The sequence below is a fragment of the Zeus faber genome (assembly GCF_960531495.2).
Source record: "Zeus faber genome assembly, chromosome: 22".
NCBI classification, from domain to species: Eukaryota; Metazoa; Chordata; class Actinopteri; order Zeiformes; family Zeidae; genus Zeus; species Zeus faber.
Genome location: NC_137209.1, coordinates 14,109,602 through 14,137,345, shown reverse-complemented (window position 1 = coordinate 14,137,345; position 27,744 = coordinate 14,109,602). Strand labels below are relative to the sequence as shown.

The 27,744-nt window shown below is 47.8% G+C and overlaps 1 protein-coding gene across 1 annotated transcript in view; it reads left to right on the top strand.

The window, feature by feature from the left end:
* LOC307247290 (mitogen-activated protein kinase kinase kinase 11) overlaps positions 1-24,800 on the top strand; it is a gene marked incomplete at both ends in the record, with an annotated part of 33,422 nt that extends 8,622 nt beyond the window's left edge. The window contains 9 exons of the mRNA XM_080023415.1: positions 4,272-4,452; positions 8,775-8,923; positions 10,123-10,298; positions 10,388-10,634; positions 12,528-12,644; positions 19,971-20,142; positions 20,244-20,362; positions 20,603-21,238; positions 24,205-24,800. Coding sequence (XP_079879541.1) covers positions 4,272-4,452; positions 8,775-8,923; positions 10,123-10,298; positions 10,388-10,634; positions 12,528-12,644; positions 19,971-20,142; positions 20,244-20,362; positions 20,603-21,238; positions 24,205-24,800 — 2,393 coding nt within the window. The remainder of the gene's footprint in view (positions 1-4,271; positions 4,453-8,774; positions 8,924-10,122; positions 10,299-10,387; positions 10,635-12,527; positions 12,645-19,970; positions 20,143-20,243; positions 20,363-20,602; positions 21,239-24,204) is intronic.
* Between the last annotated feature and the right edge of the window lie 2,944 nt (positions 24,801-27,744).

Genomic DNA, 27,744 nt, shown 5'->3' with positions numbered 1-27,744 from the left:
CAAACAGAGTCCAGTCGCCATGGAGACCTGCCGTTGTGTCTCCGGGTCGGCATTGTTGTTGGGAAGGTTTTTTTTTTCGTGCCCTCACTTATCATGAAAGAGTTATGTCTCAACAGGACTGGCTGAGTCAGGCTGATACTCCCAGCCAGATTCGGGAATGTGTTGTCAGTCACACTGGAGATTCCCAAATGGAGGCAGTTTCATTCACTTGAGCCTATTTTGAATGTTTGTGCTCTGCAAAAATAGTGAGTCATGTGGCATCAGGTGATGGTATTGTTTCCTTATTTTCCATCATTTGGTTTATTTTTTTATTGGCAAGCTAATTACCTTGCGAACAAGCGATATAGTGTTTGAATTGCTACCACCTTTTTTGCATGGGCACACAAAATATTCTCAGGGTGTTTTATATAGCCCAACTTAAAGCAGCACTAGGTGCCAAAGAGGTGCCGTTCTCCATATTACAAGTCAGTGCACCATCAATATGATTTTGAAGCTGTTATTTAGAAGGTAAAAAAAAAAATAGTTAGATAGTCTTGCTTTAAAACAATCAAGCTCAGTCCACTTAAAGTCAACGGAGAAAGGAGATAAAAATGACTTACTTATCTTTGCATTCACACTGTCACGTTACGTCATGTTTTGTCAAGTCACGTCAGACAATTTTAGAAATGGGTCCGGTCCAGTATGGGTATTGGGTGCCGATATTGACATCATTCCCTCATCGGGTATCAGACTGACGTCGCGGATCCACGGGCCGATCCAAATTTCATTCCCTGGTCTGCCTCCTCTATAATTCAACCCGGCAAATAATTGCCCTGTAAAGTGCAATTGAAAGCGTGCACATATAGGAATTGGCGGTTGGAGTTGGGCAAACCGTCACTGTTTGAAGCAGCCATTCAGCCGCGTTGGTCCTCAAAATAAGACGTCACGATTCCGGTGTATATAATACATACGGCCCTGGAGCTACCAGGAGTTGTAGTTCTTTTAGTGCAGCGGCACACTGAAATCAATCATCGGATGAGGATTTTAAAACTGCACAGATACGTCCTTCGACTAGCCAGTTGCGTCCGGTTTAAAACCAAAATAATCCCATACAGGGAATTTTGTATTCATTTTCGCAACAAGCTCCTCCGTGATTGCATTTGCTGAAAATCCTTGTTCCACCCGAGCGGCCCCGCACACCATAGACGCCGCATTGACCGCTTCGACTGTCGCCGCCATATTGGAACGGGCAAGACTGGCAAGTAAACAAATACAAGTAGACGGGGGAGCCATGGTTTTTCTGCATAAAAAGCACTATAACTTTACATTTCTCAACCGATTGATCTATGTGGAGTACAAAAAAAATGTTTTTGAAAAAAAAAATAAAAATGTTTTTCTACACTACATCGAAAAAAAACACCTCTGGTATTGGAAACGGTATCGGCACATATTTAACGTTATCGAATCGGAACTGAAAAAGAGTGGAACGGTGCGTCTCCAGTTGATCTGGACCACACACGTCTGTGTCAGCTGTGAACCTGCTGACTAGAGAGACAGTAGTCACTAGGCCGGTGCGTTAAGAGGAAGCCATTGCAACATTACACAAGATGCACCACAACTGTGGATGTACTATGCCTCAGCACGTAATGTGTAACTAGTGTGACTGATATTGTTCAATAGACTTCTATTCTTTAATTATTTGTAAAGCTCAACATCAATTCTCAAAATCCTGAAGATTGATCATCGCGATGTGTGTTTTTGCCATGTACTCCCTTCATCCTAGACTCATATTGACCACCGCCAACTGTAGCTGACCAAGCTTGATTCAAAGCAGATTGCTTGGTACACTTTGAACCAATCATCAATTAATCATTAATGACAAATACAAAATGTCAAGCTGTCTGCTGGCCTTGAGCCTGAACACTTGCAGCGTTAGAGGCAGTCAATTCGAACTTCCTTAGTCGCTGCGTCGTCAGTTGCAATACTCAAAGAGGAAGGATATGTGCCCTTGCAAAGGTGTTGAAAGCAATTGCCTCTCAAACGATTGAAACTGTCCATTTTACCAACGCACGGTGCTGTGGACACAAGGATTCCCTCTCTCCCTCTCTCCGCCTCCCCTCCCCCTCTCAGGCCGACTGTCTGTCTGTCTCTTCCTCTTCCCTTTATGTCCGACTATACAAAAGCACCCACGATTCTCTCTTATTCGTTTTATTGTGTGGCTGCTGCTGCATAACCCCCCCACTCCATTAATCTCTGCTTCCTAAAAAAAGTGCCCCGCTTAGTGTTCACAGTGAACGACAGGCTAGCTCAGCCCTGTATCCTGGCAGGGGGTGGTTGATTAGACTGATTGCAAGTCACTTCGTGGAAGTACGAGTTAGAGGGGTGGCTGGGTCGGGGGGCCGCAACAATGAGTGGGCATCGTGTCGCTGTTGCAGGACATATTATACCTTCCTCCTGAGGCCGCGTTGAACGGACATAAACAATGACTCAGCCGTGGTCCCCGGGGCGAAAATGTATTTGGTGCGGAAAGGTTAAACAAGTGGACGCATTCTCTCCATTTTTCTTCTCTTCTGTATATATTTCGATGTATTTGTGTGTGTGTTGACGCTGCTGTTGTTTGGGCCCTGGGCTACATTTTCTATTATTTTCGTTGTGACTGGAAATCATGAGGCAGACGCCAAAGCAATGTTTATAATGAGCATATCTCAATGCATTTATCGTTCCGTTTTTGAGTCCCTGGTACCTGAGGTGCTAAAAAAATAAAAATATCACATTTCTATTATTGTATGTGTCTTCGAACTCTGCATGCGCTATATAAGCCGTGTCTAGCAGGCATGCAGAATCACAGATACAGTGTCAGTGTGTTTATATATGGGGGTGTCTTGTACTGTATGTCTCCATCAAATAGCACTTACATTAGGCAAGACATGACTTTGCAGTAGCTTCCACAGCGCACACACACGCACACCCATACACAGACACTACACTGACATAGCGAGGCAAATCAACCTCCGGTAAAGCATTCCTTTGTGACGTCAAACACGTTGCCTCCGGCCTACCAGGGTGTGTGTGTGTGTGTGTGTGTGTGTGTGTGTGTGTGTGTGTGTGTGTGTGTGTGTGTGTGTGTGTGTGTGTGTGTGTGTGTGTGTGAGAGAGAAAGACAGAGAATTTATAATTATAATGTAATTTGGCGTGAAAGAAATTTGTATTTATATAGGATGTAAATTTATAGGAAGATAATGAAAGAGAGTGAGAATGACTCAAAGAGTCAACCTGTATTAGCTGGATGTTAGAAACAGAAAGCTGTGCTTTGAAAGTCTGACAGGGACATCACATTACATTATGTCATTTAACGCCTTTGTTCAAAGCTGCGAATAGCGAACATGACTGTACTTACCTTCGGCAACTCAGGTTCTCTCATACAGTTTTCACCCTAGTATTTTGCGCCCAGCCCCAGTCGGGGGCCTGAAGGGTAATGGCCAGGGGTGTACTAAAAGAGTACTAAAACTACCAAACTAAAACTACCAAACGAGTACTAAAAATCTTTACTGAAAGGGGACCTAGGGGTATCGGCGAGTACACCCGTCTATGCACCGATCCGATATCACGTGATGATTGCTATTTTGAATAACTGAGAGTGTAGCCGGAACTGTCAGAACTTCCTCCATTTAATCAACAAAGTTCACAACAGAAAAGCAGTCACATAGAGCAGACACCACACCAGGCAGGCAGATTTCTTTGTTTATGTTTTTATTTCTGTTATGACTATCAAACTAGGTTAGTAAGTTAGTTATATGGCATTCTTTCTCTGTATGTTCATGTTTAACAAAGGGTTCAACCTGAAGTGGGGTGCTAATGCTTTGGTAGTCTGAGATCGCCTTTGGTAGCGAGATCGCCGTGCTCACAGCAGTCGGTAAACGTCGCAGTGGAAATGTGAGGCCGTGCCAGTGTCCACTCCGATCGGAGTGTTCTTGAAATGAAATAGGGAAGAAGAATTGAGAGAGTGCAAGAAAGGAAAAAGCGAAGACTGTGTGCGCGTGCGTGTATGTGTGCGTGTGCGCATGCCTTAAGATATTAACTCATCAGGCCTGAATGATCTCAATTATTCAGGACTTGGTGAATTTAATTACATTATATTGAATGGTGACTTATTGCTTTCTTTCTCTCTATCTCTTGCCCTGAATCCTTGGACCCCCTCTTTACCTTCTTTCAATTCCTTCCTTTCTTCCCCCTCACCTTCCTTCCTTCCTTCTTTTCACTCTTTCCCTCCCTTCCTTCTATCTCCCCTCCAGTCCTGTTGGCCCAGCCCATTGAGAATGAGTGCATGGAGGGCCTGACACTGAAGATCACAGACTTCGGCCTTGCTCGTGAGTGGCACAAGACCACCAAGATGAGCACAGCAGGCACCTACGCCTGGATGGCCCCCGAGGTCATCAAGTCCTCCACCTTCTCCAAGGGGAGTGACGTCTGGAGGTACGTGTGTGTGTGTGTGTGTGTGTGTGTGTGTGTGTGTGTGTGTGTGTGCGTGTGCGTGCGTGTAGCCCAACTATAGAGTTCGAAACCATGTGTTTGCCAACAATATCGTGCAGAAATGCGTCTTGCTGAATTTACTTTGATTAAACGACGACTAATACCAACCATTTAACATTGAGATACTGCTGGGCTGTATTCATATCATATTCCGTTAATTTTTGATAGTGCAAGTGTTTCTGTGTGAGTGTTTCTGTTCCTCATTAAATTGACTGTAAATTGACCCATTCATGTTTTGGTAGCAGTCCTGCTGCCACACGCCAACCGAGTGGCGTTTTCTGTCTGGCCCTGAAAACACCACTGGGTTGGCATGTGGCAGACGGAACGGCCAAACACAGGCAGAGATGTTGCAAACACACCATTTTATTGTAGAGAGTGGCGAGATGTAGCATGCAGGGAGCATATTTCATGACAGAGAATCTCCCGTTTTACCTGATGCTTGTTGATAGCTCTGACGAGCAACAGGCGTACGGCCCCCCTGATCACCTAGACCGAAGGAAGGTGTTGCTGCTTCAACCACACCACCGTTTTCCTCTCACCTTGTCGATTGGTACCACTAAAATGTACCCGCGCTTGGAATCACGCCTCAAGGCATGCCGCTGATGTGGCCTTGACTTAAAAAAAACAACCTTGTTCTTTATGGTAAAAACAAACACGGTAATGGCAAACCTCATTTGAACAACACAGGGATTTCTGTACACTTGTAAACCTAATAAGATAAGATAGCACTTAATTAATCCCTGGGGGGGGGTTCATTACTGATTACTCCCATATTAACGAAGCTTGTTCAGCGTAATGATTGATGATAAACAAGGACAGAATAGGGTGCTGACAAACCTGACAGCAATGGTGAATTAGCTTTGGCTACTCTAACCACGGAGAGAGAGCTCGTCTTTTGGTACCTCGGTCGCTGACAGCTATAGTCCTCCCTTTTTTTGTATCTTTTCAGCGTGGCTTGTTTGCATACGACGGTAAAGTCTGCGCGCCCTTTTACAAATCAAACATTTAGGAACAACTTGACATTGTCATCCGATACACCTAAGTCAGGCACTGGGCATGTTTCATGGCTCCCACCAAGGCTGGTCTTCTCACAGCTTAAGGAAGTTTTTGCGAGGGAGTCCCACTGGAGATGGCGTGGTCTACTGGGACGCAAAGTGACCAGGTACGGCCACAGAACCTTCATCGATTGAAACAGGAAACCAGTGTCCGGTGGCTGAGAATCCCCCCGGGAAAGTACGGTTTCAGAAAGTAAAACACACAGCGTTCTAATTATTTTATTCATTCAATAAAAACACATTTTGGCAACCTGCTTTCATCAGGGTTCACAACATTACAGCAAACCGGTGGAGATTTACTACCTGTGTGCCGTGACCTCCACGGGTAAAATGGCAGCCAAATTGTCAAATAGTCAGACCAGTCAGGAAATAGGGCACCTTCTCTCTGTCCATGCAGCACGACTTAAAGACTTGACAATTTATTGTTGTCTTGTCGTATCATGAATTTCTGAAAGTCATGAATTACTGGAGCAATTTCTACTACGGTGGCTCTTCTGTGGGACCGTACCAGACGGGTTAGCCTTGGCTCCCCGCGCGCGTCAATCACCCATGACCCTTTAGCCGCATTGTCCTTCCTTGGACCATTTTTGGTAGGTACCACTTTGGTAGGGAACCACTGTATACTGGTAACACCCCCCCCCCTACAGACCTGTGGTTTTGGAGATGCTCTGACCCATTTGTCTACCCCTCACAATTTGGCCCTTGTGAAAGTAGCTCAGATCCTTACGCTTGCCCATTTTTCCTGCTTCCAACACATCAACTTCAAGAACAGCCCCTTGACAGATGCCACTGGAACGAGATGAGCAATGTTGTTCACTTCACCTGTCAGTGGTTTTAATGTTGTGGCTGATCGGTGTTCAATCCATATTGACCGCAGAGGGATCAACTACCCTAGCTCCTGTGAAATGAGTGAAAATCATGAATCACTGAAAGAAGGCAAATTGACAAAAATGTATGAACAGGAGTGGAAATAAAACACAGGAAAAAAAACAAGTGTGTGTGTGTGTGTGTGTGTGTGTGTGTGTGTGTGTGTGTGTGTGTGTGTGTGTGTGTGTGTGCGCGCTAATTCAAACCGTTCACTTGAGCAGAGAATGAAGAAACAGACCGCACTGAAGGAAGTCGCTTATGCTGTAGTTAAGGAGACACTCCCACGACCACACAAGCAAAAAAACAAGGCACTGGGTCAACCCGTACACTCGCAGTTGTTGGAGACCACCAAAGATAAAGGCCCTTCAGGACAAAGAACAATCAACCTTTTTTTTTTTTTTTATTGTCGGAAAATCCAGTAAATTTAACGATTAGAATCTGAATTGTTGTACCCTGTATTGCTATACAATGTATTTTCAATACAACCCTTTTTTTGAATGCATATGTTAACAGCACCACATACCACGCGCGTGTTTCTTTTTTTTTTTTTTTTTTCCCCAAAAATGTTTTGTCCAGTGAAGGGGGTACTCAACTGAAAAAATATCTGAACTGACAACTGTGGATGAATTACCGGCACACACTCACACAAGCTTTTCCTCTCTCATTGTCGCCCACTAAGGACGGTTCTCCGAACTTTGATATTTTCACAGGTGCCACTTGTTCTTCCACTTTGACTCCCGGCCTGCGAGAGGCGGTCGAAGTCGGCTTTTGTTTTTCCCATCCAAAAAAATGTCAGACATGGAATGAAAATTCCCAGAGGGGCTCCTGCTAAATGCGTGGCTGCATGAATTTAAGTGAAGAGTCCAGAGTGACAGACAGGTAGAGAGAGAGAGAGAGAGAGAGAGAGAGAGAGGGGGGGGGGGGGGGGGAGAGAGAGAGAGAGAGAGAGAGAGATTGCGGGAGGCCGGCAGCGGACATGTGACGGCTGACCCCTTCAAAGGGGTGCTCTGTGCTTTGTTGTGGGACTGCACACTGTCCTATTGTCTCTGGCATGGAGAGAGAGAGGGAGAGAGGGAGGGATGGGGGGAGGGAGAGAGAGAGGGAGACAGGCCACACACCGCTTCCAACCACAAGCTCTCCATCTGGGAACGGTGTGTGTGTGTGTGTGTGTGTGGATGTCTTGTTTTCGCCGCCACATATACAGTGTACAGACGATTTGCTTGGCCAAGCACCCAGTCCTATCTCTTTACCTCTCTATTTCTATCTCTCTGTCACACACACACACACACACACACACACACACACACACACACACACACACACACACACACACACACACACACACACACACATACACATACACATACTCTTTATCTCGTGTTCCAACTTCGGCAGACGACAGCTCCTTTCAGGGTCTCATTTTCCATAGCGGTCGCCACGCAATGTGGACAATAGCAGAAAACGGGGGCGAGTGATGGGTGGTGGTGGCCATTTTTAAAAGCACTATCAAAAAAAACAAGCTGTAATCTTCCACTCTGCTATTCTCTGTCATCTGTTCTCTCCGCCTGCTCGGTCGTCTGCGAGGCTTCTCTGCCAAGCAGAGCCGCCCTGGGGGCTGGACGCCAAGTGCCAACGGTGTGTGGAAGTTGTAATTAAAGAACTGTTTCGGGACTACAAGAAAAAAAAAAAATCTAACCCAGCGGTCCACTCTGCAGTCGCAGCCCCCGTGCGAAAGGCTAATTGGCAGTTTGGGAGTTCCAAGTTTCTCTACAGTACTTTAAAGGACCCAGGATCGCCCCCATTGTGTGTGTGTGTGTGTTTGTGTGTGTGTGTGTGTTTGTGTGTGTGTGTGTGTGTGTGTGTGTGTGTGTGTGTGTGTGTGTGTGTGTGTGTGTGTGTGTGTGTGTGTGTGTGTGTGTGTGTGTGTGTGTGTGTGTGTGTGTGTGTGTGTGTGTGTGTGTGTGTGTGTGTGTTTCCAACAACAACAAAAAAAAATTCGATCTGTAAAGAGATATCAGTTCTTACGGTACCATTACCATATACACATTTTGTTTTTTAAATTTCTCCGAAATGTTTCTTCAGGGCCTCACTTTGTACACAGTCGGATGGACTGATAACGACGTCACCGGCTTGTGAAACGTACTTATCGAGCCGAGGCGCTCTTCTCTATTTTCCCTCTGTCTCTCAGCCACTGGTGATTAAATGCTTGTGTTCATAACGAATGAAAAAAACATCTCATCCTTTTGTTCCGGCCGATAAACTACGGCGGCAGCAGATTCTGCCATACATTGTGTTGTAGGCTGCATTCTTCATGACTCCACCCCACCACCCCCACCCCAACAGCTATGGCGTTCTCCTGTGGGAGCTGCTGACGGGCGAGGCCCCCTACCGGGGCATCGACGGGCTGGCGGTGGCCTACGGAGTGGCCGTCAACAAGCTCACCCTGCCCATCCCCTCCACGTGTCCGGAGCCCTTCGCCCAGCTCATGTCAGGTAGGACGGACGAGCGAGCGCGAGAGAGAGAGAGAGAGAGAGAGAGAGAGAGAGGGTGGTCGAGTCAGTACACAGAAGGAGTCAGTTCAGCGTTTGGCAGGTCTTCCCACTTCAACTGGGTTTCACTTGGCCTATACCTTGCTTTCATTCAGTTTTAACTGCATCGACGGCTTATGTTTATATTCCGGTATGAAATATGTTAGAAATTCAGATATTAGAGAGAAGCGACTTTCGGAGATGGGACTCCACAATTGACGTCGGCGGCAAATAAGCGGTACGAGCCACTCCGACCCTTTTCAAAAGCCACATCCGACGCACACACCCGTGGACGTTGCGGGCGCTTTGTGCTTTCCTCAGCTGCCGCCCGTTTTGATCACCTACGCACTGGCTGACGGAACACTCGGGCGTTGTTCGAAGAAGACCAGAACGAGGTCAAAGAAAGAGCTCTCCCCCCCGCATTTTATTTTTATTTTTTTCCCATTTCCCCAAAACCCGGGGCGAGATCGAGGCGGTCGGCCGCGTCTATAAACGACTCCGTCGCAGGGGGAAGTGATAGTCTGCCATTGTTGTTGCGCAAACCTGTTTTTCCAGCCGCGCACAGCTTCCGTTGAACGAGTAAAATGTGTCCGTGCATTCGCAGTCTTATTTACGGAGCATATGTGCTGATGGATGAGGCGGTGGGGCGCTCCCGACGAGAAGATTAATTGTTAATTGAGTTGGTTTGATGAAGTGTTTGTGGTGTCTGTGAGCGGCGTCGGGGGAGAAGCACCTCGTTGTGAGGCTCATTAATGTTGTGTCTTTTCTTTGTGATTAGGCAACAAGTGCGACAGATATATCTTCATAGCCTTCCGCGTCCCTCCCCCGTTATTGTCATTATCAACGGTGGCCATGCGATCACACGTGTAGCCTAATGTGTCCGCTTGCGTTTTATGTTCCGCCGGATCAATTTGTCTTTATTAAAAAAAAATAATGAAAAATTTTGGACACAGCTGCTGAATTTTCTATTTTCCTTCCGTCCAGCCCATTACTTTCTTTTGTTGTCTGTCCGCTATCTGTGCCAGCCAGGAATGTGTTCTGCAGAATGAATTAGTGCTACATTATCGGCCCCGTGCTGCAACAAAGTGTGTGTGTGTGTGTGTGTGTGTGTGTGTGTGTGTGTGTGTGTGTGTGTGTGCGCGTGCGCGCGCGCGCAATTCCAGAGTGCTGGGACCAGGACCCCCACCGCAGACCCCACTTCGGCTCCATCCTGTCCCAGCTGATGGCCCTGGAGCAGCAGGTTCGGGACGACATGCCCCAGGACTCCTTCCACTCCCTGCAGGACAACTGGAAGCTGGAGATCCAGGACATGTTCGACGAGCTGCGGGCCAAGGAGAAGGTATCTTTATCCCTCCGTCCCCGCATCTGTCCGTCCGGCCGCAAACGCCTCTCGGCGCCGGTGAACATCTGCCCCGTCCCGTTCCGCAGGAGCTGAGGTGCCGGGAGGAGGAGCTGAAGCGGGCGGCGCTGGAGCAGAAGTCCCACGAGGAGTTCCTGCGTCAGCGCGAGCAGCAGCTGGCCCAGTGGGAGCAGGACGTCTTCGAGCGCGAGCTCAGCCTCCTCATCCTGCACATGAACCAGAACCAGGAGAAGCCCAACGTCAAGAAGCGGAAGGGCACCTTCAAGAAGCACAAGCTGAAGGGGAAGAACGGCGAGAAGATCAGCATGCCTCAAGGTGGGTGTTTTTGGGGTGACGATCGGGGGCGGTTGTCTTTTCTTCACGCGGGCCGCCTTGGCCTTCTCCGAAGTGCAGGAAACCACTCCTCCCCACCTCAAACACGTGGGACGGGTTCGAGGCGTCATTTGGCTTGGAAGCTACACTTAGCAGTGATTGGGCTACGACGACTAATTGTATTTGCTGAAATGGGTTCCTGGCATACGGTTTAGCGGCGGGAAACATATCCCAGAATGCAATTTGCTGCGAGAACGGTCGTTTGAAACCGAAACCGGCCTCAAATTGGGAGCTTTATTTGTTCGTCTCAAAGTCGTTTTAGTGGGAAGTAGTTTTTAAAAAGCAGTTGGAGATTTTTTTTTTTTTTCAGTCGGGTAAGATTAATTGCTCTTGTAGTCATTGAACCGTTCCTGTGAGAGCTCTTACCTCCGCCGCGCTCCAGCTACACGGTTGTCAAATGAGATTGATTTGGAGACGAGATTTCAAAATGACATTTGTAGGCCGAAATCCTAATGTGGGCCTACAAATGTCAAAATAGTCGGCCCCGCGGCGCGCAGGAGATCCACTCGGTGCGCGGGGTATGTATCTCACGTATATAGCTAACGTCAGTCTTTACGGACACAGCCTGCCGCTATTCCCGTCCAAACTGTGAGTCGTGTGTGTGTGTGTGTGTGTGTGTGTGTGTGTGTGTGTGTGTGTGTGTGTGTGTGTGTGTGTGTGTGTGTGTGTGTGTGTGTGTGTGTGTGTGTGTGTGTGTGTGTGTGTGTGTGTGTGCGTTCTGGTGGGAGCGTGATTTTGAGCCGTGCAAGCATGCGTGAATACACTGTGTGTGTGTGCGTGTGCATTACATGTTGTGTGCAGACATTTCTGTGTGTTGTGTTGGTAGGCCTTTTATGCAGTGTGAGTGTGTACGCCCTGTGGTCAAGCCTTTTTCCCAGCAGCAGCAGCAGGACGGTGATGTGGCGGGGCGGGGGGGTGTTTGATGAGAGGGAGCCAAACACGCCTCAGAACTTCCTGTCCGTAGACAAGCTGCCGCTTGGCAGCTCTCTCTCTCTCTCTCTCTCTCTCTCTCTTTCTCTATCGCTATCTTTTAACCTCTTTCCCCCCGTATTTCCCCATCCGTTTCTCACTTTTGCTGCGTTTCTCTTCTTTCACCCCCTCCCCGTCGCCTTCTTGGCTCGATCTGCGTGCACCTCCTCTCCTCCCTTTCCTCCCATTATTCCTTTCGAAACTCCCGTTTTTTTGTCATTTCTGCCGGTCACCTGCCGGGGATCCTTGGCCCTTGGAGGGAATATTTTTTTGAAAAACTCAGTTCGGAAACACCCTGCCTATGATGCCCACGAACATTCCGGAATCACTTTTATGAAAAACCGAAACAATTAAAAAATAAACATGGTTGGAAAACGACACTTATAATATTAGATGACTGAGATAAATAAAATATGAATATACTGTGTATTTATACATAATAGATATACTAATATAAATAATAGACGATGAGAATAAGATTATATTATATTTGAATGAATAAAGATCACATTGAAAATTAAATTTCTTTACCAACATTGTCTTGATTTTGTGACAATATATCGCCGCTATAAAATAAAATATGTCATGTGTGGAATATATGTAAATAACTAATATAAAAGGATTTGGTGCGTAGCGTCAGAGCAAACTGAGCTCGCTACTGTGGCCCCCTCGCCTGTTTCAACAAGGGAAATCTAACACACACACAACCACACAGATGAGCGTCCGCTTCACAGCTCAGGGGTGTGTTATTCCATCTATATTCAGATATTCTGAGCCCTCTGCCATCTGGGCGGTCTAGCCTTGCATCTGTCTCATGTGTGTGTGTGTGTGTGTGTGTGTGTGTGTGTGTGTGTGTGTGTTTTCCAGATTTCATCCATAAGATTACAGTACAGGCGTCTCCAGGCCTGGAAAAGAGGCGGAACTCTCCGGATCTGGGATCGGGCTCCTCGCCCTCCTTTGGCCCGCGCTTCCGAGCAATCCAACGTAAGATTAAACAATTTATGCTTTATGTGTACACGCACAAACGTAGTCTCTCGCTCTATCTATCTATCTATCTATCTATCTATCTATCTATCTATCTATCTATCTATCTATCTATCTATCTATCTATCTATCTATCTATCTATCTATCTATCTATCTATCTATCTATCTATCTATCTATCTGCCTGGCTGTCCGTCCATCCATCTTTCAGAGGATGATCCATGCCGCTCCCCAAACCATTATCTTCCGTCCAGCCCAGTTTTTTTTTTGGTGTTTGTTTGTCTTGTTTTGTTTGTCTGTCTGTTCCTCAGAAATGCAAGTGTATATTTGTTTTGGATGAAGTTGTTGGAAATGATAAGTAGTACTTAGAAAAGTATTTGAATTTCATTTTGTAATGACAGAGTGAATCCAGATATCCGCACCCACGCACGCACGCACGCACGCATAGTTTCTTCTTATCCACTGTTTCAGCTTCACAATGCTGCAGTTCCCAAATTCTTTCTTTTCATGTGCGTTTCATCCGCCCACTCTTCCTTTTTTCTCCCCCTTGGTTCCCCACTGCCCCCCCCTCCCCCCCACCTCTTTGCCGCTCTCCCTCTTTCTCTCCCTCTCGCACGCACGCACACACACACACACACACACACACACACACACACACACACACACACACACACACACACACACACACACACACACACACTCACTCAACAATACACTATTCCAGTCCAAATACGATCTGACTTCCTCTCAGTGTTGCCGTTCCACTCCCTCTGCCCACTGCCGTTCCCCATGTGTTTCAGCAGGGGGAGCCATTGAGCTGTGCTTTATTTTCCGTGTCGCCCGCCCCCAACAAATGCCACTGCACATATAGTGACGTGCATACAGCGGCTACTGCGCAGAATACTGAATAAAGAATAAAGCCAGAAATGTGTTGCTCAATGAGGTTGGGATGGGGAGGGATATGCAGTGATTTTTACTCACAGTACAGTTTTTCTTTTAGGATCCGACGCCCAGAAACCGCTCCCCTCATCACGCGGTTTCTTTTTTTTTTTTTTTTTATTAAACCGGGAGGAAATTTGTGGTGTGTTAACAGGCAGTAAAAAAAAAAAAAAATTAACAAAAAAAAAAAAAAAAAGGCTTGTTTTGGTTCATCCTACAACAATTACTGCTCGGGGTTGACATAAAAGCTCAAACCGCGGTAAGAGATTTATCTGTAAAAGCAGTTGGTTAAGCCGAAACATCTGCCGGCCTCATTTATTCATTAAGCGGAGGGCTGCGTTCACTCGCAGTGCTAATGACTCGCCATAATGGCAGTTAACCGAGCTCCGAGTGTTCCTGTCATCAAAATGCATTCGGTGCGGTTCAGCGACACTCAACAAACTCTGGCGCGGTCGAGCTGAAAAGTATTCCTTCTTGAAGCATTTTGGTCATTTTTCCAGGGTCCTTACCGGGTCCTTGAGGTGCTTGAAGTGCTTGGATTCTGTCCTCAGTAATGTGAGCGGGAGAATGCCTTGAAAATAATCACTTTTTGTGTCAAAGTGCTTGAAAAGCCCTTGGTGGGAAAAAAAAATAAAAAAGGTGATAATTGAAAACCTGGGATATTCCCGCCGGTTTTGTAATTCAAGTCGTAACGGAATAAAACACTTTCAAAAACGCTTTCACAACATGATGTCAGCAAAATGTGAGTTCAATCCGGCATGGTTGGAGGTGGACACTCTTATCGTGGAGGACAGTGAGAGTGAGAGTAAATATATATATATATATATAGATGCATATAATATAAATAATGAGGTTAATAATAAGATTATATTATATTTGAGAAAATGTATTATATTTGTTTTTGTGTCATGATCTTGAAAAGGAAAAAATTGTGTTTTTTTTTGTTTTTTTTTTAAAGTACTTAAGTCCTTGAATTTCGTGTTGTTATGCCAGAATGAACACTGATATATTGTTTGTGTCAAAGCGCCGAGAAGGGCTATTTATCCGTTTTGGGCCGATTTAGTTCATTGCAGCGTTGAGGACGTAATGACAAACGGTACTGGACCCGTGCCGGGATTTGCCTACATTTTAAATATTAAAGAAAACTGCCCGTCGCACATCATGAGTGACGGTGGCTTGAGCGAGGAGCTGCGGACGTTGCTTGCTTCCTAAGCAGGTCTCCCTCCCTAGCAGTAGCAGTGCGCTTAAAAAAAATCCCAGGGTTCCTACGCAGTATGGAAAAGTATGGAATTCGATTTTAGTGGATAAGGTGAATAATTATGGTGGGGGGTATGGAAAAAATATTTTTGTTTCCAGGCTATTGCCTCGATTATGTTTTCTAAAATATAAAATTCTGAATCTCTAAAAAAAGAAATCGCCCACACAAGTGTCTTTCACGCCGTGCGGCGCCGGCAGCCGGCGCAGCCTAAATGTTAACCACCGTGCGAGAGAGCGGGGGGGCCAGGGTTGAGCTTGGATGTTGTGGAAAGCAAGGCGAGGAGGTACGGCGTGCGTCTGAACGCACACTCCCACGCAGAGCCGCCTGTACGTCACAGCCTGCACAGCAGCTCTGCCCCGCGCGGTGGTCCGCCAGACCGGACCAAATGAGTTTGATAGAAAAAACCCGGCCCCCTCTTTGAATTGCATATATACGCAGCATCACAAATAAGCAAACGTGAAGCTGGTCTGAGCGTTGGGAGTCACGCGGTGATGTAGTTGTCAGAAACGTAAACTGAGCGCCTTGTCCGCGTAAGGAAACCGTACCTTTTATGGCTGCGGTCACCATCGTCGTTTCCATGGAAACGGTGAACAAACAAGGCTCCACAGACGCGTGGAAATTGAATCATTGAACCTTTTTCAACTCATTTTCGGTTCTTATTTATAAAAGTGACTAAAAAATATGGGCCAGGGCAATAATATAATATTTGTTCAATACAGATGCAGGCACCTAGAATGAGCTGGTCCGTGCTAAAATAAATGGAATGATGAGGTATCCAGCTGGGGCGGTCATTCAAGTGGCTGGTACTGTATGTTAAGGGGAAATAACATGAGTAGAGGTAGCACCGGTTAGTTTACTTGCTCTTTGGCCAGAGATGTTTGACATCTCTAACTTTCTGCGTAGGAGTGTGGACTGAACGGCCACAATGGGTAAATGCCAGTGTTCCGGCGGCTGGCTTGACAATCCCTGGTTGAACTTGTCAGGGTTTGGTGTTGATTGATTTGTTTGAGGTACGGTACCTCACTACAATCTTCAGGCAATTATATGGTGACGTAATAGCATGCGTAGTCAGAATGTATCACACATGATGGATTTCGAAACGATTTATTACCATAATAAACCTCTCGCTATTTGTACTCAGATGTCAAATATCATCTGAAAAATCAGGCGATAAGTCAGGAAATTTGATTCTGAAAAAGTGTGATGACATTTTGAAATTAAAAATGTGAAGGAAACACTGAAAACCTCTTCTCATAATCATTTTAGCGGTCCAGGATTTTGAAGATGATTTTGTGTGTGTGTGTGTGTGTGTGTGTGTGTGTGTGTGTGTGTGTGTGTGTGTGTGTGTGTGTGTGTGTGTGTGTGTGTGTGTGTGTGTGTGTGTGTGTGTGTGCGCGCTCGCGCACAATTTGTAGTTGCGTGTGACAAGGTGTGGTGCTGAACAGCTCCTCTATTCAAGGCGCCTCTTGTCGGAACAGCCGCCGTAAAGGTGGCAAAGCCGAGTGCCAAAGCGTGTCTGTCATGTGTATTGGCCAACTAGCACCTCCACCTACTTTGCACCCCCCCCACCACCACCACCGACTTGCCATCTTCCCCCTTCCCCTCGCTGTATCGAAGAGAAAGAGCCGCAAGCTGGTTTAGCCTCCGGAGGTAATCTTAACAGACGGGGGAGCTAAACCTGCACTGAGCAAATCTCACCAAGAAAGAAAATTGGAACTTAAAATTAGGCACGACAGCCCCCCGTCTGGGAGGCAAGTCGCTGCAGTCGTTCCGGGGCAATTCGGTCTCCTGGGTCAGTCGGGGGTCAGTGTGGGGGGAAGTGGATGTTCTTTTGGGTGGGAGAGCCCCTTCTTAGGAATATCTGGCTCATAGTAGTTATCATAAATATAGCTGCAGGCAGCGATACGCTGGCCAGTGGGTGTGGCGTGCCTGAGGTAATGATGTGCAAGGCCTATCTGCTATGCTGTAGATGAGATGCAACCATTACCAGAAATTGTTAATAAGCATGCATCGTCATTTAGCAGTCATCTCTGAATTGCCTCTCCAATTGTGCATGGCTATATTCTGTAATGCAGAGTCATAGTGCTCAACACCAATACAGCCAGTAAACATGTCAACATACGTTAATTCAAATGTTGTCTTGCGCAACGTTTATGTGTGTCTTTGGCAATTCTGGTAATGCAATATAATCTCTTCCTCAAACATTGTCTTTTATTCTACCAGACGATTTTGTGTCCTGATAAAGTGCCTTTTATCAAAGCATAATCTAGGTCACTTACTGTCCATGTCAAAACATTCTGGGTCTTGCTCTTAAGGACTGTTGCGTCCACCTGACAGCTGCACACCGCTCGTTCCTGGAGCCTCCACACCGTGCGTCACCCTGATGAATTGAGCCTCTTAACACAGAGATGTGTAGAGACTCAACGGGTAAATTTAAAGGCACTTCATCTGCATTAATTTTTGTCGGCGATGTCGCAACTTATTTTTTAGGTGTTTTTGTAGTCGGTACTTCGGAGCTTCTTGCGGTCCCTGTTTTTTTGTGAGGGTTTCAGAGAGTGTTTACGTCTTTTTTTTAAAGGGCACTTATTATGCTCCTTAATACAAGTCAATAAACACAGTTGAACCACAACATAAAAAACACTGACAGGGGAAGTGAATAACATTGCTCATCTCATTCCAATGGCACCTGTCAAAGGGTCGGATGTATCAGGCAGCAAGTGAACAGTCAGTTCTCGAAGTTGATGTGTTGGAAGCAGGAAAAATGGACAAGCGTAAGGATCTGAGCGACATTGACAAGGACCAAATTGTGATGGCTGGACGACTGGATCAGAGCATCTCCAAAACGACAGGTCTTGTGGTGTGTTCCCGGTGTGCAGCGGTTAGTACCTACCAAAAGTGCTCCAAAGAAGGGCAAGCGGCGACAGGGTCATGGGCACCCATTGGCTCATTGACGAGCGTGGGGAACAAAGTCCAGCCCGTCTGGTCCGATCCCACAGAAGAGCTACTGTAGCACAAATTGCTGAAAAAGTTAATAAAAGTAAAAAGGCGTCAGAACACACGGTGCATCACAGCTTGCTGCGTATGGGGCTGTGTAGCTGCAGACAGGTCAGAGTGTCCACGCTGACCCCTGTCCACCACCGTACGCGCCTACAATGGACACGTGAGCGTCAGAAATTGACCATGGAGCAATGGAAGGACCAATAAAGAATGGGGCCTGGTCTGATAAATCATCTTTTCTTCTACATCATGGTGGATGGCCGGGGTTAGGGTCTGATCGAGCAGTGAGAAGTGGAGCATCTCTTGGAGGTGCTCAAACAACAAGCCCGTTCCATGGCATGACAATATTAGTCGTTATTAGTGGTGATTTTAATGTTGTGGCTGATCGTTGTTGGGCTCTGAGGTCCCCAAAAAAATGTTCTTGAAGTTTTTTGCTGAAAATTCTGCTCAGATTATGCATTCAAGCCATTGTAACATACCTCTATACCAAAGTGTTCGAAAACAGGTTGTTTTTCTGTGTGTGTAGCTTTAATTGAAAATGAGCAGCCAATCCCCTGGTTCTGAGCTGGTGGGGTTTGAACACAGGTTGTTCCAGGTTCTGTGAGCCAATGGGCTTAGTTACTCAGTAAACTTTCCCTGATTTCACCTTATCAGTCCACTAAAATCTGTTTCTGAACAAATTTGAGAAATAAGTAATACAGCTGCTGAGTCTTCAGTCATATTAGATCTACAAGGCCTCATTTAAGAGGTTGTTCTGACTTTCACCGCGGTGTCAAGAGCAGTGTGGAGCTTGAAGCACCGCTGGTTACCGAGGGGTTTACAATAATACGTCTACAATTTTGTTTGGAGAAACGCTGCGTTAGTTCAGTTTTGTCCAGTTTTGCAAACAGAGCAATTCCCATGATTAGCTCTTAGCTTGGATGCTAGCGGGTCCGGTCGCGCTCCAGCCGTGCGTGTAGTTACTCAGATGGGGGGGGCGGCTCTGATTCTAGTCACGTATATGACTGAAATTACGTTTATCGGGGGGGCAGCAAAGCTGAACAGATCATTTGACCAGATGTTCCTGAAATGGCAGCTCACAAAAAACGGACTGGGTTGTTTTATATTAAAGTTTGTCGGTCCCCTTTAAGAGGAGAGGGGCTGAGCTGTAAAGCAGCACCTTCTGCCCACCGCTTCTCTGCTGCCTTGGAATGTGGGCTTCTTAGAGGCATCTGGAACCCAAACACACAAAAGTGATTTCATAACACAGACACAATAATACATGTTCCTTGCACTGTGATTGCTTATGGTTAGTGTTCCAACTAACTACAATTCAGGAAGATTGTATACGTTAATATCTCTGCAATGTCTATAAATTCTGAAGGTAATGTTATTGCGTGTCAGCTGTCCTCAATACGCATCAATTGTCAATCCAATTATCTTCTGGTAATACTTTAACCAAATTATTTTCAAAAATAATAAATATTGATAGTAATACCCATCACTGTGTCATTTTGTATGGTTTATATTACAAGTAACTACAATTTCGGAAGACTGTGAACTACATTATCTGCGTTCCAAACGCAACACCCATCTCATTTTTAAGGGTGATTATCTCTGTGCTTCTGCATATGTACAGTCTGTCAGAGTTCATGTCTTATATTCCTGTAGTAGAAATCCAAGCAAATAGTCTAGTGAGCAGAGTAAATATCTACAAATGGCAGATTTAATGTCAGGCAGTCGTTGTGCGCCGCGATTTTGCACATGCACAAAGTGATCGTGACCAGTGACGCAATGACACGCTTGTCTGTGACCAATCAGAGGTCTGCAGTGCTATCATGCGATCATGTGTCCACCCCCTTCAGGGCTGGACCGCTAAGAGAAAATTGAAATATTTACCAATGAGAGTAAAAGGGAGAATAAAGGTGCCAGTTATCACAATAATGCACATGCTTTTTTTGTAAAAAAAAAATAAAAATAATAATTGTAACTTTTAAGAACTGATTAAAAGGATAATACTGGACAATACTCGTGGCATGGTTTTCCAAATCTGAGCGGCAACAATGGCACGGGAAGAGCTGTCTGTTGATGGTGTGTTCACTCTGACTAATTAACTCTTTCTTCATTTCTCTCTCTCGCTCTCTCTCTCTCTAGTTAGTCCCAGTGACAACAACAGGGCGTTTGGACTGAGCCCAGCGTGGCCCCTAGAAGCCCAGTCCCTCAAGCAGGCTAATGGAGACCTGAGGCTGGGCCCCCACTGGCGGCCCCAGAGCCCCAAGAGCCCAAAGAGCCCCAAAGTTCTGCGCCTCAGCCCCCAGGAGAGCAGGTAGGAGACTGATGACTCCACCATTCTGAAGGAGCGGAAAGTTTCTTTAAGATATATATCTCAGAATTGTATTTTACCCCCCCCCCCGTTGACGCTTTCAGTCTGTCAATGAGAGCCAAGCTCCTGGGGGTGGACAGCAACGAGAACGGGGACACTAGGGACGACTTTGAGGAGTACAGGCCTTCCACTCCGACCCCCCCGCCTACCCCTGCTCAAAACGGTAGCAAAGAAAATTATATATATCTTTTTTTTTTTTTTTTTTTTTTTTTTTGGAAAAATGACACAATACAAGTTGCATGAAAGTACCATGTGCCAATAGGTTCAAAAACCATTTGGAACCATGCAAATCCTGGATCTCTGAGTCCTGGTTATGAAAAAAAAAAAAAAAATTCCGTACACTTGGCTTTTGGAATTTAATCTCCAGCGCTTAATATATATATTGTTCCTCCTCTGCACGCAGGCTCCTCAGTGAAAGAAAGCCTTCGTCTGCCTCTACCTCAGGGAGACTCAGGCAGTGAGGAAGGGGGCTCCTCCCCAGCCGGCTCCCCCAGACCAGAGAGGGGTTTCCTGGGTGGCCTGTTCAAGAACACCCACCAGGCCTTTCTGGGCGGGGGCTCCCTCCTGGCCTCCGTCGCCCTGGGGCGCTGCCTGGACGTGCCCCCCAGGGTGCCCCCACGGACTAACCACCCCACGCCCCCGGCGGAACCCTTCCGCGCCTCCTGGGCGCCGGATATCCCCCCGGCCAGACCCCCGCCATCCGATCCCCCGGTGGTGGACGACCTCATCACCTTCTCCGCCTCCGAGGCCATCCCCAGAGAGCTGTTGGACTTAGCCCTCCGAACGGCCTCTCCCTCGGTCCCGCCCATGCCCCTGACGCCGCCGCCACCTCTCCCCCGGGAGAGGAGCAGGGACAGGACCCCGCAGACGCCGCTCAGTCCCCTGACTCCCAGGACTCCGCAGCGTCGCGGCCGGGCCAGTCCCGGGGAGGCGGCGTCCATTCCCCAGCCCACCAACAGGGATCCGGGCTGCGAGGCCTGGGACCACGGCGCGGACAGGAGGCGGCGGTCCAGCCACGGATTGCACTCTTCACAGCTCGGTTAGTCAGCCCATCACCATTTCACGCCTCGTGCCTAAAAATACTTGATCACTTGAACATAAAGAAATTAGCTTAGCTTTGATGTAAAGCAAACAGTTTAGAGCGAGCAATTATGGTGGAGCGCTTTTGACCACAAGCAATGTTTTTTTTTGCAAAAGTTTTGTCATTAGCGCCAGTTTGTAAAGTCTTGATTGCGAGACAGTTGGATAGTTTACCTCTTTACTCTAGAAATGACAGAACCCTCTACTTCCTACACCTGCCAGCTTGGTGCCGGGCCACCAAAGTCCATTTTGCCCTGGGACGACTGTCAAAAGTGTCGCGGGACAACGTATAACATTCACGCTTCGCGGTGACACAATGCGGCACGGCGCCCCAGAACCAGCGCGGATCCGCACAGCTTCATTTGATTTCGCAACACCGTTTTAGATGGCGGGGGAGGCCTCGGCTCGCGGGGAAAGTTCTTTGTTTTGGACTTCAAAGCTTCCATCCTCACCCTTTTTGCGCGGCGTAGGCAACAGCTGGTCCTCCCTACTTCAGCTCTTGTTCTGTCGGGCTCATTAGAGGCCGTTCTTTTTTTTTTTTTTTTTTTTTTTTTTTTTTTTTGGCTACCGCACATCAGAATATTTTCCCTTTTTGATGCGAAGATGAGGAATACACCAGGCAGCAAAGCCTGCAGAGAGAAGACGTACACTGGTGATATGTCGCAGGATGTTAGGGACGACCTCGGCATTGACGTTAAGCACTCTTATGACATCAGCAGTCTCCGTGGCTGCGCAAAGAATTCGGGTCCAAATTGCCTCGCGTTCGCCGCTTATTTTGAGATCAGAGGTGGGACGTTGGCGGCGAGCGCTCACGTCGTAGTATCAAAGGAACCGCCGCGACCCGCCATTTAACAATTTCTAGGAGTGGCCGTCTGCGCCCCGCAATAAATGCCCATCACACCACAGAGGGATCGAACTTGATTCTTTTGATTCTTTCGAAATTACATCCGCGAGTGGGCTGAGGAACGTTTCTGGGGCTTCCGGGGCAACGTTTACAAATTTGCGCGGATTCAACTCGCGGCACCCTGCCGACGCCACCAACCTTTATCTGCATAGGCTGATCTCCTGGCGCGTGACACACACACACACACACACACACACACACACACACACACACACACACACACACACACACACACACACACTTACGCGCGCACACGCAGATGCTTGCATGCTTGTGTGTGTGAAAACGAGCACTCAAGGCCCACTTCATAATATGCTTTTCTGCCATGCCTATTAAACAAGCCAATAACACAGTTTAGAGTCACACCGTTTAGAATTACGGTGGAAAGGGTATTGGGTTCATTTGTTTGAGTGTGTGCGTCTGTGTTTTTTATTTTTTTATTTTTTATTTTTTATTTTTTTTAAAGAGCAGGCGGGTTTAAGAGGGCTTTGAGAATGCCCTCTGGTAACATTTCATTCTCTATATTGGGTCCATTCGACTCACAAAGCCTCGCATTCTCCACTTACGGCACTAACGGTCATGCCCCAGGTGCTAACCAGACGCTCCGTTGCTAAACAAGCGCGATCTTGACAAACCGCATGCGCTCATTACACGAGAGGCACGGCGAGTCCACAAAACAATCCTGGCGCCGTTCTAAGCTGAACATCTTATTACATATGTTTACCGAGTGTAATGACTCCGACCCCAGACGCGAACACAAGCTTTGCCGCGAGGACGCCGGCGGGGGTTACTGTGGGCTCTCAAAAGAAGAGAGAGAGAGAGAGAGAGAGAGAGAGGGAACCTCGACTTAGGCTTCAGCCTCCCCCCCCCGTGGCCTCACCTGACTCCCGATCGCTCTCGCTCATTGGCCGAGTGGTTCAGCCCCCTCCCCCCACGGCGGAGCCCCCACCGATGTCGATGTTTTCAAAGCGCCAGCGACGGAGCTAATTTCGTGCCAGGTCTGGAGTCGCTATTCCGGCGCTTGTTTACAGTTGCCGCGTGTCGCTGTTTCGGTCGTGCTGTCAGCTAGTGACGCCTTCGCTTGTTATGCCTAATTGCGTGAAATTCAAAATCAGCACGGGCGTCCTGTTTTGTTTAAGATGTTTGTTCTCTAGCTGTTGGGGATATATAACCGTGTTTATTGTCTATAGTTCTGCTGCCTTTCAAAGGCAGCTTCATTCCTGAATGAGTCAAATTGATTAGAACAACAAATGACGTGTGTGTGTGTGTGTGTGTGTGTGTGTGTGTGTGTGTGTGTGTGTGTGTGTGTGTGTGCATGTGCGTGTGCGTCTCAGGTGAAAGCACACAAATCAAACATTCCGGCAGTGTAACAAAACATAGACAAGCAGGGATATTTTTAAATGTTCAGTCGTTATTTGAAAATTGTTCTTGCACCGATCACTCGCTTTACTTTACGTGTGTTGGACATACCGAGCAAACTAAGAACTGGTAATATACTTATATACTGGTAATATTCTTTAGAAGAGCACAAGGCAATCTAGCAAGACAGTAGTGAAGAAGAGCTGGGTTTAAAAAAAAAAAAAAAAAAATCAATACTTTTAATTTAAAAAATATATACAGAATTCACCGTTTGGATTCCATTGTATGTTGTATTCTGTTCCATTCATGTTTCAATTTCTGAATTGATTAGGATTTTTTTACTTTAATACTTAGTAAGGCACCCATGCATAGTGAATGGAATTGTTTGATTTCTGTATTCGACTCAATCTGTTCAGTGAAACACGATTGTTGGTAGCAATTCTCATGACGTATTAAGTGTCAAAATAGAATATATGATATCCAATATACAGAATGACGACATCAATATTGGAGCGAATTGAATCAATATCGAATCGTGACCCTCACCTACAGTACCCGTCTAAATGAACTTTTGTTGCACGGATGCCTTTTAAACACTCACACATGTTCAGGGTCCAGTACTCTTCCTAAAGTCTGATTGTTCCGTCTTCTTTTTGTGCCAGTTCTGGACCTCCCGTTGTGCCAGGACACTTTGGATGCCGAGGACAAGCCCGCAGCCCCCTTCTCCCTCCAGCCCAACCCTTCCCTCTGGAGCCCAAAATCCCGCCGCCTGGAGCTGGAGGTCAACGTCATTCCCCGGCCCCGCCCCTCGGCCGTCCGGCCCCGCATCGACCCCTGGAGCTTCATCTCGGCGGGCGGCGGGCGCGGCCCCCAGCGCCCGGCCGCCCACCCCCAGCGCGGGTTGCAGCCCTCGCCGACCAACCCCTTCGCCAGCTGCGACCCCTTCCCTTCCCCGGACTGCGACCCCTTCGCCATTCGGGCCAGCCCCGCCTGGGCCCCGGACGCCGGCTCGCCCCACGACCCCTTCTCGGCGCCCTTCCCCGCGTCCCGCTCGGCGCCGTGCTCCGCCAACGGCTCGCCCACGCTGCCCAGCTTCCGCGTGGCGCCCCTCAACCCGGCCGACTCCCCCCTCATCGACCTGGGCTGGGCAGCCTGCAGCCTGCCGCTGGAGGGCACCAAAGAGAAGGCGAGGCCCCGCAGGACTCTGGGGCTCAAGCCCTTCAAGTCTCCCACACAGCTCAGAGACGACAGGTTCTAGGCGCAGCCAAGCCGCCGCCCTGCCCCGCTCATTTAGGGAATTTAATGAAAGAAAAAGAAGTGCTGTTTTTTTTAACTAAGGAGAGCGATCCGGGAGCCCAATGTGCACTACTACGTTCCATAAAGCTGAGAAGGATTCGGCCCACCCAGCGCTCATCCAACCCTGCGCCAAGCTGGGAGTTCATCTCGGTCGGTCGTTGGATGGTGAAATAGGGGCCCGGGATTAGCCGAGTCCCCGGCGACGGTTTGATTCTCCCCGCCCTCTCTCTCTCGCTCGCTCCCTGTCGCTCTGGGGCAGCAGATCAGAGTCGTCTTGGTTATCAGGACGCTCATATCTTTGGGTTCCATCGCTCCTCTACCTTCTGAAGTGCCGTGACAATGCAGAGGCGGCCCGCATGCCACTCGCTCGGCGGGATCTCGCCTGTAACTCTTGGCAGACTCGGAAGGCAGCCAGGAGGAACAGAAAATCCGGAGCGGCCTATTTCCAAGTCTTTTGTGAAAAAAAAAAAAAAAAAAATTCTGGGTATTTCTTTTTTTTTTTTTTTTTTTGGGGTTTCCTCCTTGAGTGGTTAACCTGGCGTACAGGGAAGACACTATGAAATTGGCTTAAATGGTTAAAGCGGCTTAACTTTGCTTTGCAAGAAAACTTGTGGTGTGTGTGTGTGTGTGTGTGTGCGCGCGCGCGCAGCGTGTGTGTGTGTGTGGGTGTGCGCGCCTGTGCAGACAAGAGTTTGTTTGTACGTGTGCGTGTGACTCCCAAACACCCCCCCTGTTTCAAAGATCGGTGTCCCCACGGTGCATTCTGGGAGAAAGAACGCCGCGCTTGTATCATGCCAACACTGTCCTCAGAATTCCACCGCACACTGAATTCAAGGCATTCCACTTTGAAACCGATAACATTCCAGTCACATTTCAGGGCGGGGGGGCGGGGGGTGCACGCCAGGCAGGGATCGAGACGGATTAATTCTGCCGGCAGGCGACATGAGCCTTCATGTGCCAAAGAGTGTGCGACTGTAAGAGTGTCACAGGCCCCGCACGGTATTTGAATATCACCGCCCTTCGGGATTGTCCGGGCCTCAAAGCGTCCGACATGACACTTTGTTCAAGCTCCCGTTTCCAATACGGCGTGACCCGGATCCGGACGCTCCCTACGCACGGTTCAGCCAAGAGGTAACGGGGGCTCCCGGCCGCCTTTGCCTTCGGTCGATCCCGGAACCGCCCCCCCCCCCCCCCCGCGGCAGCGCGGCTATCGACCAACGAGCCAAATTGGAATCGGCTGAGCTTTTAGCAACTGAAAGAGACCCAGCTTAAAACGTGACGCAAAAGAAACACCCGCACCTTACCCCCCGACGCTCGTTATTGTGAGGCACAATCACTCACACGGGAGTTCCGGGCGGAGGCCGCGTCGCCGGGAACACAACGGGAGATTTTTTTTTTTCCGGGGAAGAGCGAGAACCTCGTCTCCGGAGGGGGCCGGAGCGTTGTGATTCCAGCAATAATCCCTCTCAACCAAAAAGGAGGGAGCCGATAATGATAATTAGCCCTTGCGATAAGAACGGAGTGCATTAGCCAGCCATTCAGAGGTTTGGCTAATTAATTAGGGTCCGGCATCACAGGAAAAACCCACATTACCCTCCCCCTCTCCCCTTCAATGGGGGCGTGTAACACTCAATACAACTTAATGGAACAAGTTTCTCTGACCTACATTTCAAATGCCAAAGACAGATTTGGGTCCGGCTCTCTTTTGTCTGCCACCGGCTACACCGCCGCTGACTTGATTGAGTCTTTGACCGCCAAGTGCCCCCCGTCTCTCTCCATCCTCGCCTGCAGGTGTAGCAGACACCCTCCCCCCTCTGTTAAAATGGCACAATTTGTCTTTTTTTTTTTTTTTTTTTTTTTTTTTTCGAAATAGCATTTCTGCATGAAGAGGGAAAAAAAAAAAAAAAAAAAAGCGGGCTTACTTCCCCAAAACACGTCTCGGAAGGATTGCGAGACGCTCTTATTACATAACGATAAAGCTTTATCGACAAACACGCGAAAAAGCGCCAAAGTGGCTAGTCCGAGTCCAACCGTGTGACCGAGTCATATGACCGGTGTCTCCCATGGTTGTTTTTTTTTTGTTGTTTTTTTTTTGCAAGGCATATTCACACGTACGAGGAAGTTGACGCGGCCGACGGGTATCAAAGGTTTGCGAAATAGTGAAGGCAATCAGGTTCCTTTTGGTCACACTCCAACAGACCAGGTGTTCGATTGCGATAGTCCCCCATGTTAATTGGTGACTTCCATCCCAGCCATCAAAAAAGTACATTTTAAATTGTATGTACAGTACAGTCTGCTGTTTATTATTGCCTTGCTAAAAGTATGTTAACAAAGGAGACCTGGTGTTGACCTTGCGTCCTCTTGGACCGTCGCAGGGGAGCGCAAGACATGCAAGTTGCGGGGGGGAACCCAATCCGATCTCGGCGCAGATCTCCAAAAGGGAACTCATGAGCCTCGATACCTGTTTTTTTGTTGGGATTTGGGAGGAAACGGCCGCAACGTTGCAAATATACTTTAAATTTGAGTCTACTACGCCCCCCCCCCCCCCAAATCCCACCTCTAATATGACACCCCAAGCAATGATTTAGATGGATGTCGGTTTGCTAGCTCTGTCGTAGCCCTCTCTCTTTCAGGCGTCTCCTCATCCGTCACTGCAAATCAGCGTCCTGACTCCACGCTGACGGAGCGAGAGAGAGAGAGAGAGAGGGAGAGGGAAACAGTTCTCTCGCATGTCGGCGCTGCCAAAATGGCGCCGTAGCAGATGGTGGCTTGAGGTGGGAGTCATTTGAGAGTTCCGTTTCTAGAAACGCGATTGCGTTGAATCAACGGGAGCGATCCATTACTCACATGAGCAGAGGGAGGGGACAAAAGTGAGGTGGCAGAATCGCCGCCCGGGCAGTGCGAGG